Source organism: Oryzias latipes, chromosome 6 (genome assembly GCF_002234675.1).
Source record: "Oryzias latipes chromosome 6, ASM223467v1".
Taxonomy (NCBI): Eukaryota; Metazoa; Chordata; class Actinopteri; order Beloniformes; family Adrianichthyidae; genus Oryzias; species Oryzias latipes.
The window spans coordinates 25,750,808-25,768,783 of NC_019864.2; the positions used below are offsets into that span (position 1 = coordinate 25,750,808).

General features: G+C 41.9%; 1 protein-coding gene across 6 annotated transcripts in view; it reads right to left on the reverse strand.

Annotated features, from left to right (window-relative positions):
• The window catches only part of znf423 (zinc finger protein 423), a 171,588-nt gene that overhangs the window by 72,845 nt on the left and 80,767 nt on the right, over window positions 1–17,976 (reverse strand). For all 6 annotated transcript variants that reach the window (XM_023955979.1, XM_023955981.1, XM_023955980.1 and 3 more), the window contains 5 exons: window positions 16,262–16,810; window positions 14,682–14,866; window positions 13,889–14,289; window positions 13,558–13,771; window positions 10,680–10,764 (listed from right to left, as the gene is read on the reverse strand). In XM_023955979.1, coding sequence (XP_023811747.1) covers window positions 10,680–10,764; window positions 13,558–13,771; window positions 13,889–14,289; window positions 14,682–14,866; window positions 16,262–16,810 — 1,434 coding nt within the window. The remainder of the gene's footprint in view (window positions 1–10,679; window positions 10,765–13,557; window positions 13,772–13,888; window positions 14,290–14,681; window positions 14,867–16,261; window positions 16,811–17,976) is intronic.

Genomic DNA, 17,976 nt, shown 5'->3' on the forward strand with positions numbered 1-17,976 from the left:
CGGCGTTGCTGAGCGCTGTGATGCTGTACGGGTCTCTCCCAGCCTGTTTGTCAGTGTGTCCTATTAGGTTTCCAAACAGCTTGTAATGACTGGTAATAAACAGCAGAAGAGGAGGAAGGTAAATCAAGCGAGGAGATGACAAAATGAGCTCTCCAGGGGACCTCCATGCTCCCAGCCTTCAAAACACAAACACACACACAGACGGGCAGAAATATGCCAACACTTCTGACTATTTGTGTTGATAACACAGCGCACAGCAGATGAACAAACTATTCTGCATGTTTGTTCAGAGGAAATCAGAGAGGAAACTGGCCAGCAGCCGTTCAGCGGAATTCTCTAAAAACAAGACAAAACCATGAAACTACTCATCTAGATGGGGGTTTACTGAATAAAATCTGAAAGATTTGGAAACCCGAACAGAATTAAAATAGTTTGAAAATATTTGATCTAAAAATTGAATGGAAAAGCGTTAAGATAGAAGCTTTAGAGCAGCTTTTCATTGAAACTGTATTGTTTTTCATTTATTTTTCATCTTTTCGGGTTCTCAAACGTCAAGTTTTTATTTTTTACATTGCTTTTTTTTAAGGTGCTTCCTAAATTAATTTATTTGGATTTTAACATTAACAGTTACTCAAGAATTTCTATAAAAACTATACTGCCTCCACTCATTTATTACATTTGAAATGTCTTTCTTTGACCCTTTTTTTGATTTAAAATAATTATTTTCCATTTTTTTCAAATGCAAGTTCACCACAGTGCATGATGAAAGGTAGTCAAAGGATTAAAACTTACTTTTTTTAAACATTTTTTTGTCCATAGGCCAAATTTTATTTGAGAAACATGATGTGACAGAAAATATTCAACGAGTGGTGAAGGGAATTCCTCTTTTATTTCTGAAAACTTTGATGCTGATTGTTCGCATAGAGATTTTCACATCTCTGTGTTTAAGTGTATTTGTCAAATCCTCTTAGCAATTATCATGTTTATATTATATTGTCTGTGTTTACTTACATAAACATGACAGGTTTTCTTTCTCAGACAGGTTGCATAGTGTTTAATGATTTTGGCTGAGGAGGGTGTCAGGGTTTTTTTTCTACAGTAAAGACACCAGCTATGTGAGACAAACTACAGCCAAAATAGTCACATGACGACCACTTAAGGAGCTCCACTAACTTAAATTTAGCTTCAACCTTCAGATATAACAGTTTTACTCAAAAACTAGTGACTCTTTTTGCACACGGCAGAGCAAAAAATTGGAATACTTCCTAAATAAATGACTTTTTTCGGTCCATCTCACTTCCTGTTCTGTCTTTTTTCCTCCCTCCTGCGTGGTCCCCTCTTCCGCTACTCCCCAGTCCCTCACCCCTTCATCATCGCTCCCTCCTTCCCTCTGGTGTCACAGCTCGCTGGCTCCAGGTGGCGAGGGAGGAGGGGATGCAGGGAGGGAAGGAAGGCAGGAGGAGGGGGCTATCATCATCTGTTCTGACGTTCAGACCAGCATCCTGCTCAGTTTCATCAACACTATTTCATTTAGAAGCCTCACCATGTGTCAGTAGTTTTCCTAGAAGTTTAAAGGTAGTCGGTCTGGGGTTTTTTTCCCCAAAAAACGGAACATCTTCCGAGTGTGGCGCTCAATTTAATCTTGTAATTTGATGTGGAGGGAGGTAACATTGATGCTGCACATTGATGAAACACTCAAAATCTAAAAAATCTAGAATTTCTTGTTTCTAAGATAAAAAAAAACATCAATTTGGAAGTTCTCTAAAGCTTTTTTTTCTCCTTTCCACCTTCTGCATGTCTCCTTAGGCTGATGACGTTTAATTATGTAATGTTAGAGCACAAACATGAAGTCTACAACACGCAGATCACCTTTTCCTTTTGAGGATCTTTCAGTATCTTTCAAAGATGCTAATTATTCCAGAGCAAAATGAAATTCATCCAGAAAACAGCCATAATAAGGAAAATGATCAAAAGAAGAACAAGGACTGATAAAAGTAGAGGACAAAAAGCCATATAGATTTCCTATATATTCATATACAAACCTGTGGAGTTCATTAAAGTCCCACTCCGATCATCACTGATCTATTTTCAAAACGTTCCCAGTGGTCCTTCAATAAGGATTTTAACCTGTGTTCCAACAAAAATGATGAGTGATATTGGAATTTTGGGGCAGATGTCAGCTCAGACAAGGAAAACAAAGACGTACGTGGATTTATGTGTCTTCATCAGAATGGAGCGGAGCAGGGAGTTTGTGGCCCTCCAACTGTATAGCACCTATACGTCACGGCTACAAGCTTTTTCCAACGGCATTTTTTTCATTTGCTCCTGATTCACCTTGATTCAAAAAATAAAGAAAATAATCCGTTTTAATTTAAATTTTCTTCTTATATGTCTTCCATCATGAGAAAAATGCTACAAGAACAGGTAAAAACACCTTTTTTGTGGGCCTTTAACATCCTCAAACTACAAAAGACAAACAAAAATGATTTCTTTTTTTCACGTGTTGCATTCATGTCATCCCAAATATGAACCTGCCATGCGTGTGTATAACTTATCGATTAATTGATCGATCGATTGATTGATTGATTGATTGATTTGCTTTATCCTGAACCCCTCTATCCCCTCAAGTTTAAGCCCAGAGTTGCTCAGTAGATCAACTCCTGAAACGTCTCCAGGAGCGCAGACAAAGCCGCACAGAAACCCGCAGATGTGCAGCGAGCCGGTGGCAACCGTGCACACACATAAACACATGTGCATGCACACGTGCACGGGCAGGCCCTGAAACCACATAATCCACCTCCACCGACTCTAAAAGCTTCTTATTTGCCTCATTAAGTCTTCAGTGACACAGAGTCAGCAGAGCAGACTGGCTCTTAGCACAGACAGGTGAGAGGTGGGGGGTGGGGTGGGGGGGCACTCAGCTGCATAGAAAGGTACGATCGGCTCAGCCGCCGCCACAGCCACCGCCGCCCGTGGGACAGAAGACCCTCATCAGTGGCCAGACGCATCACAGACTTCACTGCAGGATGTTTTACAAATAAATGCCATTTCCTCCAGATACCAGAAACCACCAAACTGACATGGGGGGGGGGGGGGGGGGGGGTCTCTCAGACCTCACACTGATGAGGGGCAGGGGTGGGGGCAGCATCTTCACGTGAAACGGCCCCAGTTGGAAGGAGCAGATCTGCAGCGAGAGTGTCCTGATGTAAACAGGTAAGTAAAGCTCATGCTGAGGACACATCATTAGACACCGCGGTCCACGTGGGGGGGGGCACTTAGATCCAGGTGACTGGACACCCCATACCTCCAAGGCATCTGCATGCGTGTGAGATGGGAAGGACAATGAAGCGTGCAGCCAGCAGCAGGGATCGGGGTGAATGAGGGGTAAAACTGTGCAGGCTGGACCCAAACATTCAAATTCCTCTCTGGCGGTTTTTCCTTTTTCTCCGACGTCTGCAAACGCCTTCTGGCCTCAGTCGTGAACCCAACTGCTTTCTGCGAGTCTGCAAAACCTGCAGGGAAAAATGCACCGAGGACTTCAGAGTTGGCTGCTGAACAGCAGTGATTTACTCCCAACTCCAACAGCAAGCAATCCGAACTGCTGCACAGTGAATATTAATGAAAATCTAAATGATAGAGATTGTAGACGGCAAGAGAAAAGGGACAAATGAGAAAGCAACAATTGTTGGAAAAGCCAAGAAGAAGGAAAAAGTAAAGAGTTCAACCAAAAGAATCATGAATGCCATATTTCATCATTTATGGGAAAATAAATTGGGATGAAATGAAGGAAAGCCTTCTAAAAGCTGCCCCTCCCATATGGCCACCAGGGTTTGATTAATAGATGTCTTGCTGATCTTAATGAGCGGCTGAAGCTCACTGACAGGAAACAAGACTCCAACCACAGAGCTGTCAGCCCAAACAAAGGAAAGCACCTTCGAGGAGGTAATTCAGCAAGGGGTCATCTGAACGTAAAATCTAGAAATATGTCAAAAATCTCCACGTGGATCTCATCTCACATTTGGCAAAAACATTGGGGTTGTCCCCAGAGTATAATGGAGGCGGATGATTTGCTGTGGTCACCCCTGCAGGCAGCAGCTGAGAGGAAGTAGAGTAAATCTGGATTATCTCAAAAATGTTCTCTGGACTGAAAAGACAAAGGAGAAACTTCCTGGGAGAAGAGCATCATGTTACATCTGGAGTCAGACTAGAGTTCTGTCCGAATTCCCTTACTACTTAGAACTTTTGGCAAAGAGGGGGAGTTTTGGGGAGGTGAAAATGTGTGAGGGCCAACCTATATAACACTAAATGCTAATGAGCTAAATAATGAAGTTTTATTGCAGTGGGATACTTTTCATTTCTACGCATAAAACAAAAATACATTTTTTAAATCATATTTTTGGAGTTTTTGACATGTACTTGCGGCATTTTTATTATTAAAGAGAACACATTTCATAAAAAAAATTTATTGTTGCATTTCTGAGAATTTCTAATTTTAAATCGCTGTCAATCAAACGGATGCAAAGACACTCGGTTTGATGTCACAACGGCCCAAGAGCTCATGCGCATTGCACAAACTCCCGATCTGCCTCGTCCAGCGTGGACATCGGCTCAGCTGCAGGAGAAGAGAAGACGGCACATTGATGCACTCCCAGCACGCATTTAAAGTGCGGCCAAGGCTGGATTTTGTTGTTGGCCGCACTTACTTAAAATTTAAATTAAAGTTAAAGTCCCAAATATGTTCTCCTTATTTGCGTTTCTCTGTCTGGCCTTCAGCTCGCCTCCCGGGAGCCGGCATAGTGATCGGGATCGTTCCAGCTAATCCTAAACTTAACCCTTCCTCAGAGTCCGTGCGGCCAGGAAAAAAAGTTCAGCAGTGGCAGCTCATATTTGGAAAATGACTCACGAATATTCACTTTCTTTCTGGCATTTCATTTGATTTGCTGTGCAAGTGAATTCAACAATTTGAATGTGTCAGCATCAAATCAAAGTCCTTCTTCATGTGTAATTTTATTAAACAGAAGGGTCTGGCACACACATTCGTTTTGTCATTCCACACATTGTTCAAAAGGCGTTGATTTGGAAATTGAAATATGTCACCTTTCACAGTTTCTTAATGCCAAAGATAAACTTTTGAAAATAGAGACTGTCAGTCGGTGACGTTTGACAGTTCTTTGGAAGTAGCCGCTTTGAACAGAAGAAATCTACTAATTTCAAACCTACCTGCGTTGAAAGTGAACAATTCTTCTAAAATTAAGTAACAAATGAGTGAATGAAAAAAAGCAGTGGGGGCACTCACCCTTTTTCACTGTCAATCATAGAGTTCAAACTTTATTGACAATAGAGCTTGATAAGAGTGATTTTTAGCTTTCAAGAGGCTCGGTTTCCTGCTGTGGAACGGCTACTGCAGTGATTAGTGAAGCCTTAATGGCGCCGCGCTGTCAAAGACTGACTTTTTGTGCGTGTTTTGAAATGCACATTCTTAACGCACATTCAACATAACTGGATTTGAGGTAATATAGAAAACTAAAGCTGCTTTCCGGCTCACATATGCAAATTGGAGTACACACACAAACACACACACACACACACACACAAACAAACACACTTGTCATCAACTTCTTCATGATGTGCAGCTGCACAGCAGAAAATAATAAAGCTGCCAGGAATGGCTGCAACGCCGTCCAGGGAGACAGAAGAGGGGCAAAGAAAAAAAACAAAAACAAAGAAAAAACTAATGGAGTCGACATAAAAATTCTCCTCATATATTAAAAAAACGGTCTGCGATACGTCTTGTTACCCGAAACATGTGAAGGAAATTAAGCAGCATGGGTAATCAAAGTCCAGCAGGTGCTGAGCAGCTGCACAGATGAACACCAACAACTTCCCTCTTTGTCCCACCTCTTCTTCTCTTTCATGTTCCTGCATCCGTTCTTCCCTGATGACCCCCCCATCAGCATCCCTCCACCCCCCCACATAAAAAAAAACTCATATTATCACTCAACAGTGACTTCACATCTCCACGTCTGCTTCTTTCACCGGCTCGACGCTATGCAGAAACAGAAAAACTCAACACACGCAGCTCTGCAAGGAATCCAACCCGAATCGCACAAAGACTCCAGCAACAAAAATACACATTAGCAGAAACAACAAAGTCCCAGATAAACACAAACTAAAGCTCTCTTGATAAAAAAATTGTTTTATTTAATTGAGACAAATTGTCTTACTTTTTTGCTGCAGAAAGTTTTTCTACAGCAAAATAATCTTCGTGTGACAAAATATACACCTTTCACATTCAAACATTGTCATAATCTTTTTTTTTTTATTGTAATGTTTTGTGACGTATGCCACTGAACTATTGGCCAAGTCACTATCGCAAAAGAAATCATGATCTCAGTGTTTTCCATTACCTGGTTAAATAAATGTTAGCCTACTACTTCTAGCCTCATTGGCAGCTTTTTTTATTTATTTTTTTGCCTTTTTAAAGAAACTTTAAATCTTATTTCAAGAGTTTTTAACTTGTTTCTAAGGGGCCTGTTTGTGCAGTAATGTTTAAACATGTCAGAAATGTCCCAAACCTAAGAAAATGGAAAAAGAGCCTGTGTCCAATCAGAATGAAGCCCTGCAGGAGCCTAGCAGTTCTGCATCACCGTTTACAGTAGAACAAAACAAACCAGCAGAAAGGGCCCGGTCGGAGGATGCTGGGATCTCTGGGCAAAGGAAGCTCTAAATCCGCCATCACTCACAGCGCAAGGGAACTTTGGAAAGTGCTGCCAAAAACAGGCACCAAGCAGCATCTTTGATTTGCTGAAACTTTCTAAAGTACCTCAAAGGAGTTAAAAAAAAATGCATTATAATTAATTTTGCAGACAGTAATTACCGGTAGTTTTTTCTAATAGCATGAACAAAGAAAGAGCATTTAAGGGTACTAGTCTTAACGTAAATCTGTAATTTAACGTCATGTTAACTTTGGGACCAAACTGTAAAAGTCACGGATAAAGTGTTTTCTTTTTTAGTTTCAATGTGACAAACACTTGCACCACTTTTCACGACTGATGGAAACAAATCTGTGCCACCCTACTTGACCTCTGGTTGAGCTGCTGCCATGGCAACAGTATTGGAGGAGGCGGATATAATTGACTTCATTATTAAAACATTTTTTCATAGTATTGAAGTGTGCAGCAATATAGCAAAAGCCAATTTAGAGATCCATTAAAGGTAAAGTGACGTTTCATTTCCTTTTTCATAACTTCTGCTTCTGCTGCTCTAGCGCGCGCTCCGTTTCACATTGACTTCTCTGGAGCCCTTTGAAGTTCTCAGTGCAGGAATTGCGTCAAAAATGAAGCTGTCTTCCAGAAGGGGACCTCAGCACAGGAGGAGCACCCCTTTCCTGCAAAGATTCTCCTTCTTCCTCTCGCGTTGACCCGTTTGTCCTCCCCCTTACCTCCCGTCTCCCTCTGACAGCATCATTAGCAGGACGGCAGGGTGCGGCATGTTTGAATCCCTGAGCGATGTGACAGAAACATCACATTCTGCAGAACCCGCTTCAGATGGAAATGAGTCTTTCCAGAATGAACCTGAAAGGATAACAGTCTAGGAACAGAAACCGCTAAATACATATTTTTTCGCAACTTTAAATTAATTCAACACTTAAGGTATACTTATTATGAAAAATACTAAAATATAGGTCTCCACACAGTTAGGTATTTTTATACTGCTGGTTTTTGTTGTTTCTACTGCTCTTGTGTATTTTTTTAGTGCTACTGCTGTTTGTATTGCTTTTGTGTTTTTTAAAAACGCCTGTAAAGTATTTTTATACCGCTGGTGTGGGCTTTTTATACTGATGATATGTTTTTATTTTACAACTGTTGTGTGTGTTTTTTTTTACTACTGTTGTGTGTGTTTTTACTACTGTTATGTGTGTGTTTTTTTCCTACTGTTGTGTCTTTGTATACTGCCACTGCTGTTTGTATTGCCGTTGTGTATTTTTAAAACTCCTGTTATGTGTTTTTGTACAGCTGTTATGCATTTTACTACTGTTGTGTGTGTTTTTTACTGCTGTTGTGTGTTTTTTTACTGCCACTGCTGTTTGTATTGCTGTTGTGTATTTTTGAAACTTCTGTAATGTGTTTTCGTACAGCTGTTATGCATTTTACTACTGTTGTGTGTGTTTTTTACTGCTGTTGTGTGTTTTTTTACTACTGGTGTGTGTTTGTTTTACTACTGTTGTGTCTTTGAATACTACTGTTGTGTGTGTTTTTACTACTGTTGTGTGTGTTTTTTTTACTACTGTTGTGTATTTGTATACTGCTACTGCTGTTCATATTGCTGTTGTGTGTTTTTAAAGGTTTTGTAATGTATTTTTTTTACTGCTGGTGTGTGTTTTTTTTCCTGCTTTTGTGTATTTTATTCTGCTGTAAAGTGTTTTTATTCTGCTTTTGAGTATTTTAAACTGTTATTGTATGTCTTTACTACTCTAGTGTTATACTGTTGTTGTGTATTGTGATCCTGCCGTATCAGATGTGGGTTTTGTTAGAATAAAAACCTGCTCTCACAAATTTTTCAGCCACAAATGTCGAAATAATGTTTGTTCAATTTGGATTTCCAACTGAACTGTTGTGGGGTTTTTTTCCTTCCAAGTTTTAAAATGTGAACTAAAATGTCTTTGATTTAAATGACTTTTCTGACTTTACATGTCTGTTACAGTAAAAGTTCGTTTTTTGTTTAACATTTATTTCGACTACAGGAAGCAAAGTGAAAGCCTGAGGTAGCAGGACAGACTATCAGTTATCTTTGTCTATATTTTTATCTGTTAGCCCTTTCCAGCCGAGAAAGAAAGATTTCTGCACCGTCAGATAATGTTTAAGAGTGGGGGGCGGGGGGTGAATTATTTAAAAGGAGGAGCTGCGCAACAATCTGACTCTGTTTTATAATTAATCTGCATGGCGATGTAACACAATTAGCCGTTTAATTAACCCAGAAGTGACACAGTGTGTGTAGATGGGGGATGAAGCAGATCCTTGTGTGAACGGATTCTTGGGATGAAGGAAAACCAAAAGTAAAAACAGGAGGAGGGAACATATCAAATCTGTGTCACGTTTAACCAGAAAAGCAGCTAAAAAAAGAAATGAAAACGCTCCTGAGTCAAAATCAAGAATTAAGTCAGATTATGTCCGGGGGGGAGGGGGGTGTTAATGCTTTCCAGTCTCAGGACATTTGCACACAAACACAGACTCAGCGCCGAGTCCATCAGTGACTGTCAGGTGTGCAGTTGGAGGGAATGGCCCCCCCTTCCAGCAATTCAGGGGTCTGCCTCGTTAATCTCCATGACAACGGAGATGCCAAAGCAGAAAATTAGCTGCAAGTAATGAAAGAAAACCTCGAGGGAAAATCACAAAGAAGCTTCCAAAACCCAAAGCTGACGCTTTTCAACCCAACTTTTCCTTAAAGCGCGGTTAGCTTTAGCATGTCAGCTGTTAGCATCGAGTATCTTTAACCCATTTGACAGCGGAGCTTCAGCTCCAGTGTTTACATCCTTCCAGCTTCAACAGTTTACGCAATTCTTGCATTTCCAGCAGATTCTGAACCGGAGAAAATCATCAGTGCAAAAGCAAGAAGTGACATCAGAGCAGTGACAAGGCAATTTTACCAGAATGTGAGAAAATTCTACTCTGCAATTCTCCTCTAAAACACTAGGTGTCCCTGCTCGGTTTACCATTTCCACAAAGTGGCAAACCTGTTCAAAAAGTTTGGGATTTGGAAGTTTAGCACGTTGCTGAGGGCCGCACGGTGGCGGAGTGATTAGCGCTCTCGCCTCGTAGCGAACTGGAACCCAATTTTTGTGGGTTTTCTCTGGGCACTCTGGCTTCCTTCCACGGTCCAAAAACATGCTGCAAAGGTTAAGTGGTGACTCTAAAGTAGGTGTGCCTGCGTCAGACTGGCAACCTGTCCAGGGTGCACCCCGCCTTTGCCCAACAGTAGCTGGAGAAAGCTCCAGCAACGGCGTGACACCAAGAGGCAGAAAACAGTTGATTCCCAAACTAAAGATTAATTGGAAAAGGTTTTTTTATTAATAACTCGTCTGGCGAATCTTTATAGGATCTACGTCAAACTTTATATCTGCAATTGTTGCTGCAACAAGTATCAGATTTTGCAGCAGTTTTGTCTTTTTTACATCATTAATTCATGTAGCATTCATGGTAGCAGCACTGTGATCTTCTTTTCTAAAACACCTAATATTTGATGTAACTTCTGCAAACCAAACTGAAATCAAATTTTCTGCTATGGCTGGAACCTCAAGTCATGCGGATGTCACATGAATTGACTTTTTTTATTTGCTTGAACTTCCTGCAGACCAATTAAGAGGGATTCGTTTGGAGATTTTGGATGTGAAAGCCTGTCTGTGCGTCAACATCCACATTTCCGTAGAAGTTCATGTCTGCACCTTCATCAGTTTAACAAATTTGACAATCAATATTCCCAAATTCTCAGGAAATCTGACCACTAACTATCAAGGGATTAAAGCGACATGAATGGTTTTCTAAAAGCTGACTTAAACTAACGCCTCTGTCTTTGAGTGACGGCAGGTCTCTCCTCGGACCTCCGTCCCTTTAAACGAGCCGAAGCCTTTGCAGACGGAGGCGGAAACGCGGCGGGAAGACAAAGCAGAGAGCCCGACTTACCGATCATGTGGTTGGCCACGTGAATCTGGATCTCTCTTTCAGTCTCGAACGTCATTTGGCATTTAATACACTGGTAGGTCTTTTTCTGGGGCAAAAAAGAAAATAACAGAAAAAAAACAACATTACAATGGGAGCACAGGAACTCCCCTGTGGATCAAGCCAAAAAAATGACATTTCAAACTGCTAAAGTGCAGAAATCAGCTTTAAAAGTAATAATTCAGCAAAACAACAAACCGCTGGGTTCAAGAATAAAAGCAAAACTTAGGAAACATAAATTATAACAAAACACACAATTATTCTTCCAGAAAGTGCAATTTTGCACAGCCCAGATCGCTGGTAAACGGAAGCGAGCCGCTGCAGGAGTGAGTTCAGGAATGGATCTAAAAGGTGGTGAGAGGAGAAAATATGAGGCGTCTGAACCCTTTTTTCAAACAGATGATTCAGGCTGGCATGAATATCTGTGTGTTTTGTAGGGGGTGGGGGGGCATGAAAAAGCCACACAATATACTGAGCTGAAGGACTAACTCACTCTTAAACATTGCAGCTGTTTTAGGGTTTCCACAGTCAGTGAACACATCAAACCATAATTAAACCATATTAGTAAATTTATAAATTAAAAAAATTACCATTATTCATGCAATTAAACCACATTTGCTAAACTTGTAATTAAATGACCAGTATTTACAATGATATAATTTACAAAAAAATTAGTTAAGAATCATGTGAACCTATTTAATTCGGGATGAAGCTACAATTCTATACAAGCGACGGGAAAATAGCAAAAAAAAAGTAGTTTTGGTGGATTTTGAAAAAGTATGTTTTCTATAAAATCTATGATAAAATATTGTTAAGAGAAAAAAAAAGAAAAGAAAAAAACTATATAAGAACAGTGTGGATGAATGAAAATACTGCTGAGTTCATAGATCATTCACGCACAAAAACATGCAGCAAACACACAAAGTGCCTGCAAAGCGAGCACACAAACTCACACTCTCAGACTGTTGGAATAAGCAGAAACAAAAGGTGCAGGTAGGACAGAAACATGGGCAACAGACACACCCTTTAGGAAGTACACACTCCCACACACTGCAGGTCTCACAGAGCCTGACTGTCAATATCAAGCAGAGTGAACATTTCCCACAATGCTTCAGCCAGAACCAGCAGCCGGACCCAGAGGGAATCTGCTGACACCCGCTGACGTACACGTGAGCGCGCATGCATGAGCCACTGACACAACCCGATAACGTCTACATCTGTGAAAACTGACATCCTGGAAAACAGTTTCACGTCTTTCTTCCAGAAGAAAACATCGGAAAAAGGCGGAAAGGTCCCACTTCTTGCATGTTTCTGACAAAATATGAAATTAACAGTAAACAACTTGGGAGATGTTGTTATATTTATCCTAAAAGACTTTTTTTATAAACTGGTAAAGACAAGATATCCTTAAGTGACATAATAAAATTAATTTAAAAAAATCTTGCTTTGTTAACTTCTCTGCAAACTTTTATTTTGAAAACAATTTTTTATTTGATGAATCCGACAAGTCAACATTACTGGACAGAATCTAAACACCTACAGACCATAAAAACAGGTGATGTCATTTCCTGTCCGTTAGCATTAGCATTCCGACAGACAAATCAGGCCAGGGCTGGTCCTAACTGCTCAAACTCAAAGTCAGTGCATCAAATTAGCAACAAGCCTCAGACAGAAGTTTCAGATAAAAATAAAAAATTAGGAACATTTTTAAAAATATGCAGAAAGAAGACGTTCCGTCCTATATTTATTTTTTGTTTTGCTGTGGATCAATTCGTCAAAAAACTGTTTTCATTTAGCCTGAGGTTGACAGTCACATGACGGCATCAACCAACAAAAAAAAAAACGGGCTTTTCAAGCATCTAATCCAGTGGTTTCCATTGGTACCAGTCCATAGAACCATACCAGGCCACAGAGCAAACAAATGGCCTACATTTTTTCAGTTTTATTTTGGAAGGCTGGTGGATTCTCTCCGCCACATCCGACTCAGTGTTGCTAGGCACATGTCAAGTCATTCGGTCCAAGTGGAAGATACATGCACTACTTTCTGAAAGCAGCCGCACCAACCCCCAAACTGAAACCCCCAAGCTAGCAAAGTTATTTAAAAAAATTTGAAAAGTTTCTTTTGGCAGAAAAGATTCAGAAAGGAAACAGAAGAAGAGCTTTCGACTTCAAAATAAGAGAAAGCTGCATTTAACAGACAAAACCAGGAGTCTTTACTCCAAAGATGGATTTATTACAACAGTTGGTCCCACATAATAATAATTGCAGAATATTCAGAAACCAATAAAGTTGCTCAAATGAAGGATCCATAGTGTTTATTATTGTATTTAGAAAATACTTATTTTTTGTTGTTTTTCTTAGTATTTGTCCATCGCACCTTTGAAGTTGGCGTGCGATTGTTTAAGCTTCCACTTTGACAGTTATGAATTAAGGGAAAACCTATTTCACATTTTAATGGTTCCTATACCAAAATGTAGCTTATAAATAAAGTTTAAATCAGCTGTTGATAAAACAAACAAACAAAACATCAGATGTACAGGCCGGTCTGTGAAGATATTGACATTAAACTGGTCTATGGCCTGAAAACATTTGGGGGCCACGAACCTAATGTGTTATTCCAGCCTTGTTGATGTCTTTTGAGTAGTGTTTGCACAACTTTAAAAATATATATATATTTATATCCCCTGAAAAATAACTGATTTATATTTTCTTTGGATAGAAAGCGATTATTCTATTTGTTCTTATTCTAACCATTTTTTGGTCAAATTTAGGGACAAACCTTTATCCCTAAAGGTTGATCTGATGAACGAGCTGCTTCGGGATCCCTGCTTGTGGGACTCACCTTGGGTACCGGTGACGCCTCGGCCTTCTTTGCAACAGTGCTGGTTTCCGGGCTGACCTCAGGGTGGTCTGTCTGCACGTGGCTCTCCAGATCCTCTGGGGTTTCAAACTTCACGCCACACTCGGGACACCGCAGCCCGGAAGCAACCTTCTCCGCCTGCATGTCTCCGGGCGTGACCGCTCCTCCCTGGCTGGGGCTCTGGCCGTTTGTTCCCCTGATTTCAACGACAAACAGATTTCTGGGTTTCATAAAACCAACGGTAATCTCAGATCCAGATCTCTTCTGAAACATCTTTCCTAAACTGGCATAACAGTGTTAAAGGATCTTCTACCTGCTCATGCACGTAGCACAGAGGCCGTACGGCAGGCCGTTGACGTCCAGCTTCACCAGCTCTCCTTTATTTTTGAACTCTTTGAGGCAAAAGGCGCATTTGTACAACTTATGCTGCTGCAGCTGCCCGTTAGGGGACGACGAGGCCGAGCCGTTCCCTCCGCCCACACCTCCTGCTCCTAGAGCAGAGCCGGTGGAGAGCTTCTGCATGTGGAAGGTGCCGTGGATCTTCAGCTCCAGGGTGGAGGTGACCGTTTGCATGCAGACGACGCAGCGGAAGCCGGTCAGCGAGTTGCGGAGGTCGGGGTGCATTTGGCAATGCTCGATGAACTCCTCCTCACTCTGCAGGGGCATCTTACAGATGCGACAGGTCCCTGTGTCCAGGCTTTTACTGTGGGTCACCTGAAGGGGGGGAGAGGCTCCTTCAACTTAAAAAAAAAATCCTTTCTACATTCACCATACAAGACTGTTGCTAGAAAAACAGACCGAAGAAAAATAACATGGAGGTTTCTGAAGATTTCTCAAGTAGTTTGTTGCAGCACAAATTGCCTCCCGGAGGACAACTTAACATTTTTAGGTCTGTAATCAAAGCAGCGCTGTGCGTTTTGAGATCAAAACACAGGTACAGTATGGAGATAAAACAGTCTCACAAGAGAAGAGCAAAAACACAGCGCTGTTGTGTTATACCTGAGAGGGAATCCATCTGCTTTTTCAGGGAAGAGGTTCTAAATGAATAACATGCTGGGATGTTGACACATCGACAGGCAGATATACAGTCTGGACGGCAGGAGTACCTTGTGTTCGGTGAGCGTTAGGAGAGAGGGGAAACGCTCGCCACATATTGGACACATGTAGTGTTTGGCAGGCCCGCGATGCGTCTGAGCGTGCTCACGAAGTCCATTCTCTGAGAAGAAAGTCCTCGAGCAAACGTTGCACTTGTGGTTCCCTTTGATGAAATCTGCCTTTTTCTTCCGAGAACCTGGTCGACAGATTTACAGTGTCGTAAAAGAAAGAACGGCTTGCATCTTGCATGTGAAGAAAAGTGAGGACAGCTGAAAATTGTTTTTTGTCTGTTTGTACACATATTCAATTTACTCTTGGAGTCTGGAAAACTTCCTCTGCACTGTTCAGTACCAGGTGTTTAGTCACAATGGTTGAGGTTTTGGCTAAAGAACAATATTCTGGATTAAAGATCGATACTCTGGATTGATTTTAGGTCAGTGAATCGGATCTTTCAAAATGAACCAAAGTCGAAAGTGAATCGAATCGCCAACCGCAAATTATGAAATGAAGCGAATTGTTAAAATGAATCGTTACATCCGAAAACTGAATACTTCTTTAGACTAAATTTGGAAAATGTTAAATTTATAGATTAAAAAAGATTCAAATGCTAAGCTAGCTCTTTATTCAACTTCAAAGTTGACAACTCATACAGTATTTTCTGTCTGAAATGCTATGTTTATGTACTAATACTTCAAAAACTACACAGTAAAAGTACACAAATCTCTGTGAGGTGACAGTGCAGGACGTGTAGAACAAGTATAGACTAGCCAAATTCTGGAGTTATGCACCAAAGTCACTTTATTCCCCTTCAAAGTTGAGCACTTCTACTTTTTATTTATTTTTATGTACTAACAATTCAAAAACTACACTTTTAGAGTACACATCTTTGTGAGGAGGTCGCTTTGTGTGTAACAATATTATTTTTGTAGTAATACATAATAAAAAAGATTAGGTGTTTTATTTTGAAAACAGAAAGCAGCAACAATGGAGTTTCCTACTCTGCTGTGAATAATGTGGTAAATTATGGTTTGGTCGATGACATTTCTAAAGCACGACTGGCTTAACCACGGCCGAGCAAACGGCGGCCCCTGCTCCGTGGGCCGGGCTTGATAAGCGGGTGCTTCTGGGGGACATTGCTGCACGAGTGGGCTCGGATCCCCCGGGTGGGAACCGTAGTAGGCGCTGTGGGAGGACAGCTGGGTCAGACAGGAGGACTCTGTCTCGTTTCCAATCAAGTCGTCGTGCGGGCCGGCCCATGCCGGCAGCCACTGTCGCTCCGATGGCACAAAGAATCTGCGCTCAGTGTAGTTAAACATGCATATGCAGTGACGTATGTCTCAAAGGATTTGTGATTGGTCGTTCTGCATGTCAATCAAGTGACTTACGATCACCATCGAAATAATGAGCACCCCTGAGTTAGAGTATAAGTAAACAAAGTTTTGCTGTTTAATCTTTTCCAGGCTCCAGTTTCTCAGCTTCTATTACCTGTTTTTATTGTTAATTTTAAGGTTAAAACCTAATCCTTAACAGATTCAGAGGTACGGCAGGGAAATAGTTACTGTGTCATGAAGAAGTACTTCAAGGAACATACCCGCATCGTCCTCTCCTGGTCGAATGTTGTGGTCGCGCAGCCGGTGGTTCTGCAGCAGGGACTCCATGGTGTAAGCTGCTCCACAGATGTCACATGCATACATGGGCTCGGAGTTGTCCAGCTCCTCCTCGCCGCCGCTCGCCTCATGGCTGTTGGCTGTGTCTCCTCCTTGGACTGACCCTCCACCAACAATTCCACCCTTCAGGATGTTTTGCAAGTCGGCTTGTTCGGCCGCCGCGACCTTCGCTCTTTCCACACCTCCTGCACGGCTGTTCCCGCTCCCCCCTCCTTGCTTGGAGGCTTGAGTCAACCCATTGGGGGTTCCGTTCTGGCTCCCACTGCTGCCCGTACCTCCTCCGTTGCCGGTGATTCCCCCATCAAAGATGCAGTGCTTTTCTCTCAGGTGTCTCTCTAGCAAAGAGATGGCGTGGAAAGCCTTTCCGCAGAAGCGGCATGTAAACTTCTTGCTGTGTGTGGTGATGTGACACTGGAGCTCCACTTCTGTCCCAAACGTCTCCCCACAGAAGATGCACTTCCTGGGCTTCAATCCTGTCGAAATAAAGATCTGTTACACGACAGTCAATTTTTTTCATACTATCATTCTCTTCAGCTGATCAAGATGTTTTTTTTAATCTTCAATCTTAAAGATCAACTGTTACTTAGGACTTCTGAAACTCAATCAGGGCCAATTTGGGGACAAGTAGGACTTTTGAGGGCAACTTTTTAAAATGCATGACTCCCCTGCAACCACTTAAGCCTTAATCACAACTGCCCTTACAGGTGGATACAGACCGTCTGTGGGTGACAAAGGGGCAAACCCGTAAAGGGAACGCAGGTGGTTCCCTGGAAATAACTTTCATAGACCGCTCGTAGAGCTCGTAGAGCTAAAATGCTGGTGCACATTTATTTCTACAGGCATGCTGCCGGCGAATGCTTGTATTCATATCATTAATTCATCTTCTAAACCCATTTTATCCCTTTTGGGGTCACGGGACTGCTGGAGCCTATCCTGGCCGCCTGCTGGGAAAGGCAGCGGACATCATAGACAGGTCGCCAGTCTTTCGCAGGACTACAACCACACACCCATGCAAACTCACATTCACACCTAGGGCCAATTTAGAGTAACTAGTTAATCTAATGAAGCATGTTTTTGAACGGTGGGAGGAAGCCGGAGTCCCCGGAGAAAAGCCACGCATGCACAGGGAGAACATGCAAACTCCACACAGAAAGGTCCCCCCATTGAGGTTCTGTTTCAGGTCCCCCAGCTGGGACTTGAACCAGGGGCCTTCTTGCTGGGAGGCAAGAGCGCTAACCACTGCTCCTCCGTGCAGCCTGACTGCTTGTTGTGGACACTTATACAACATGCCTGGGTGAGGTAGGGTGAAGTAGGTCACACGCAGGCGTGTCACACAGATTTTTCATTTTTTCAATCCTTAAAATTCTACGTACTGAGAAAGGGGCCTGTTAGTGTTGTGCATGTGGGAAGTGTGCGCTCCTTTCATGCTGCCTGACTGTTACAAATAAAGAGATTAGTCAGTCATAGTGTAGTAAGTGTGGGCACCCTACAGGTGTCCTTTGGGCACTTACGTGTCACGCGCACGCCTCAAGAGACTGTAACTTACAGTATCCTTACAAATACTTCACAATACATTTATCACAGGCACGACAATGGTATGCTCCATTTTTTTGACGTCCCTTGAGGCTCAAGGGAACTG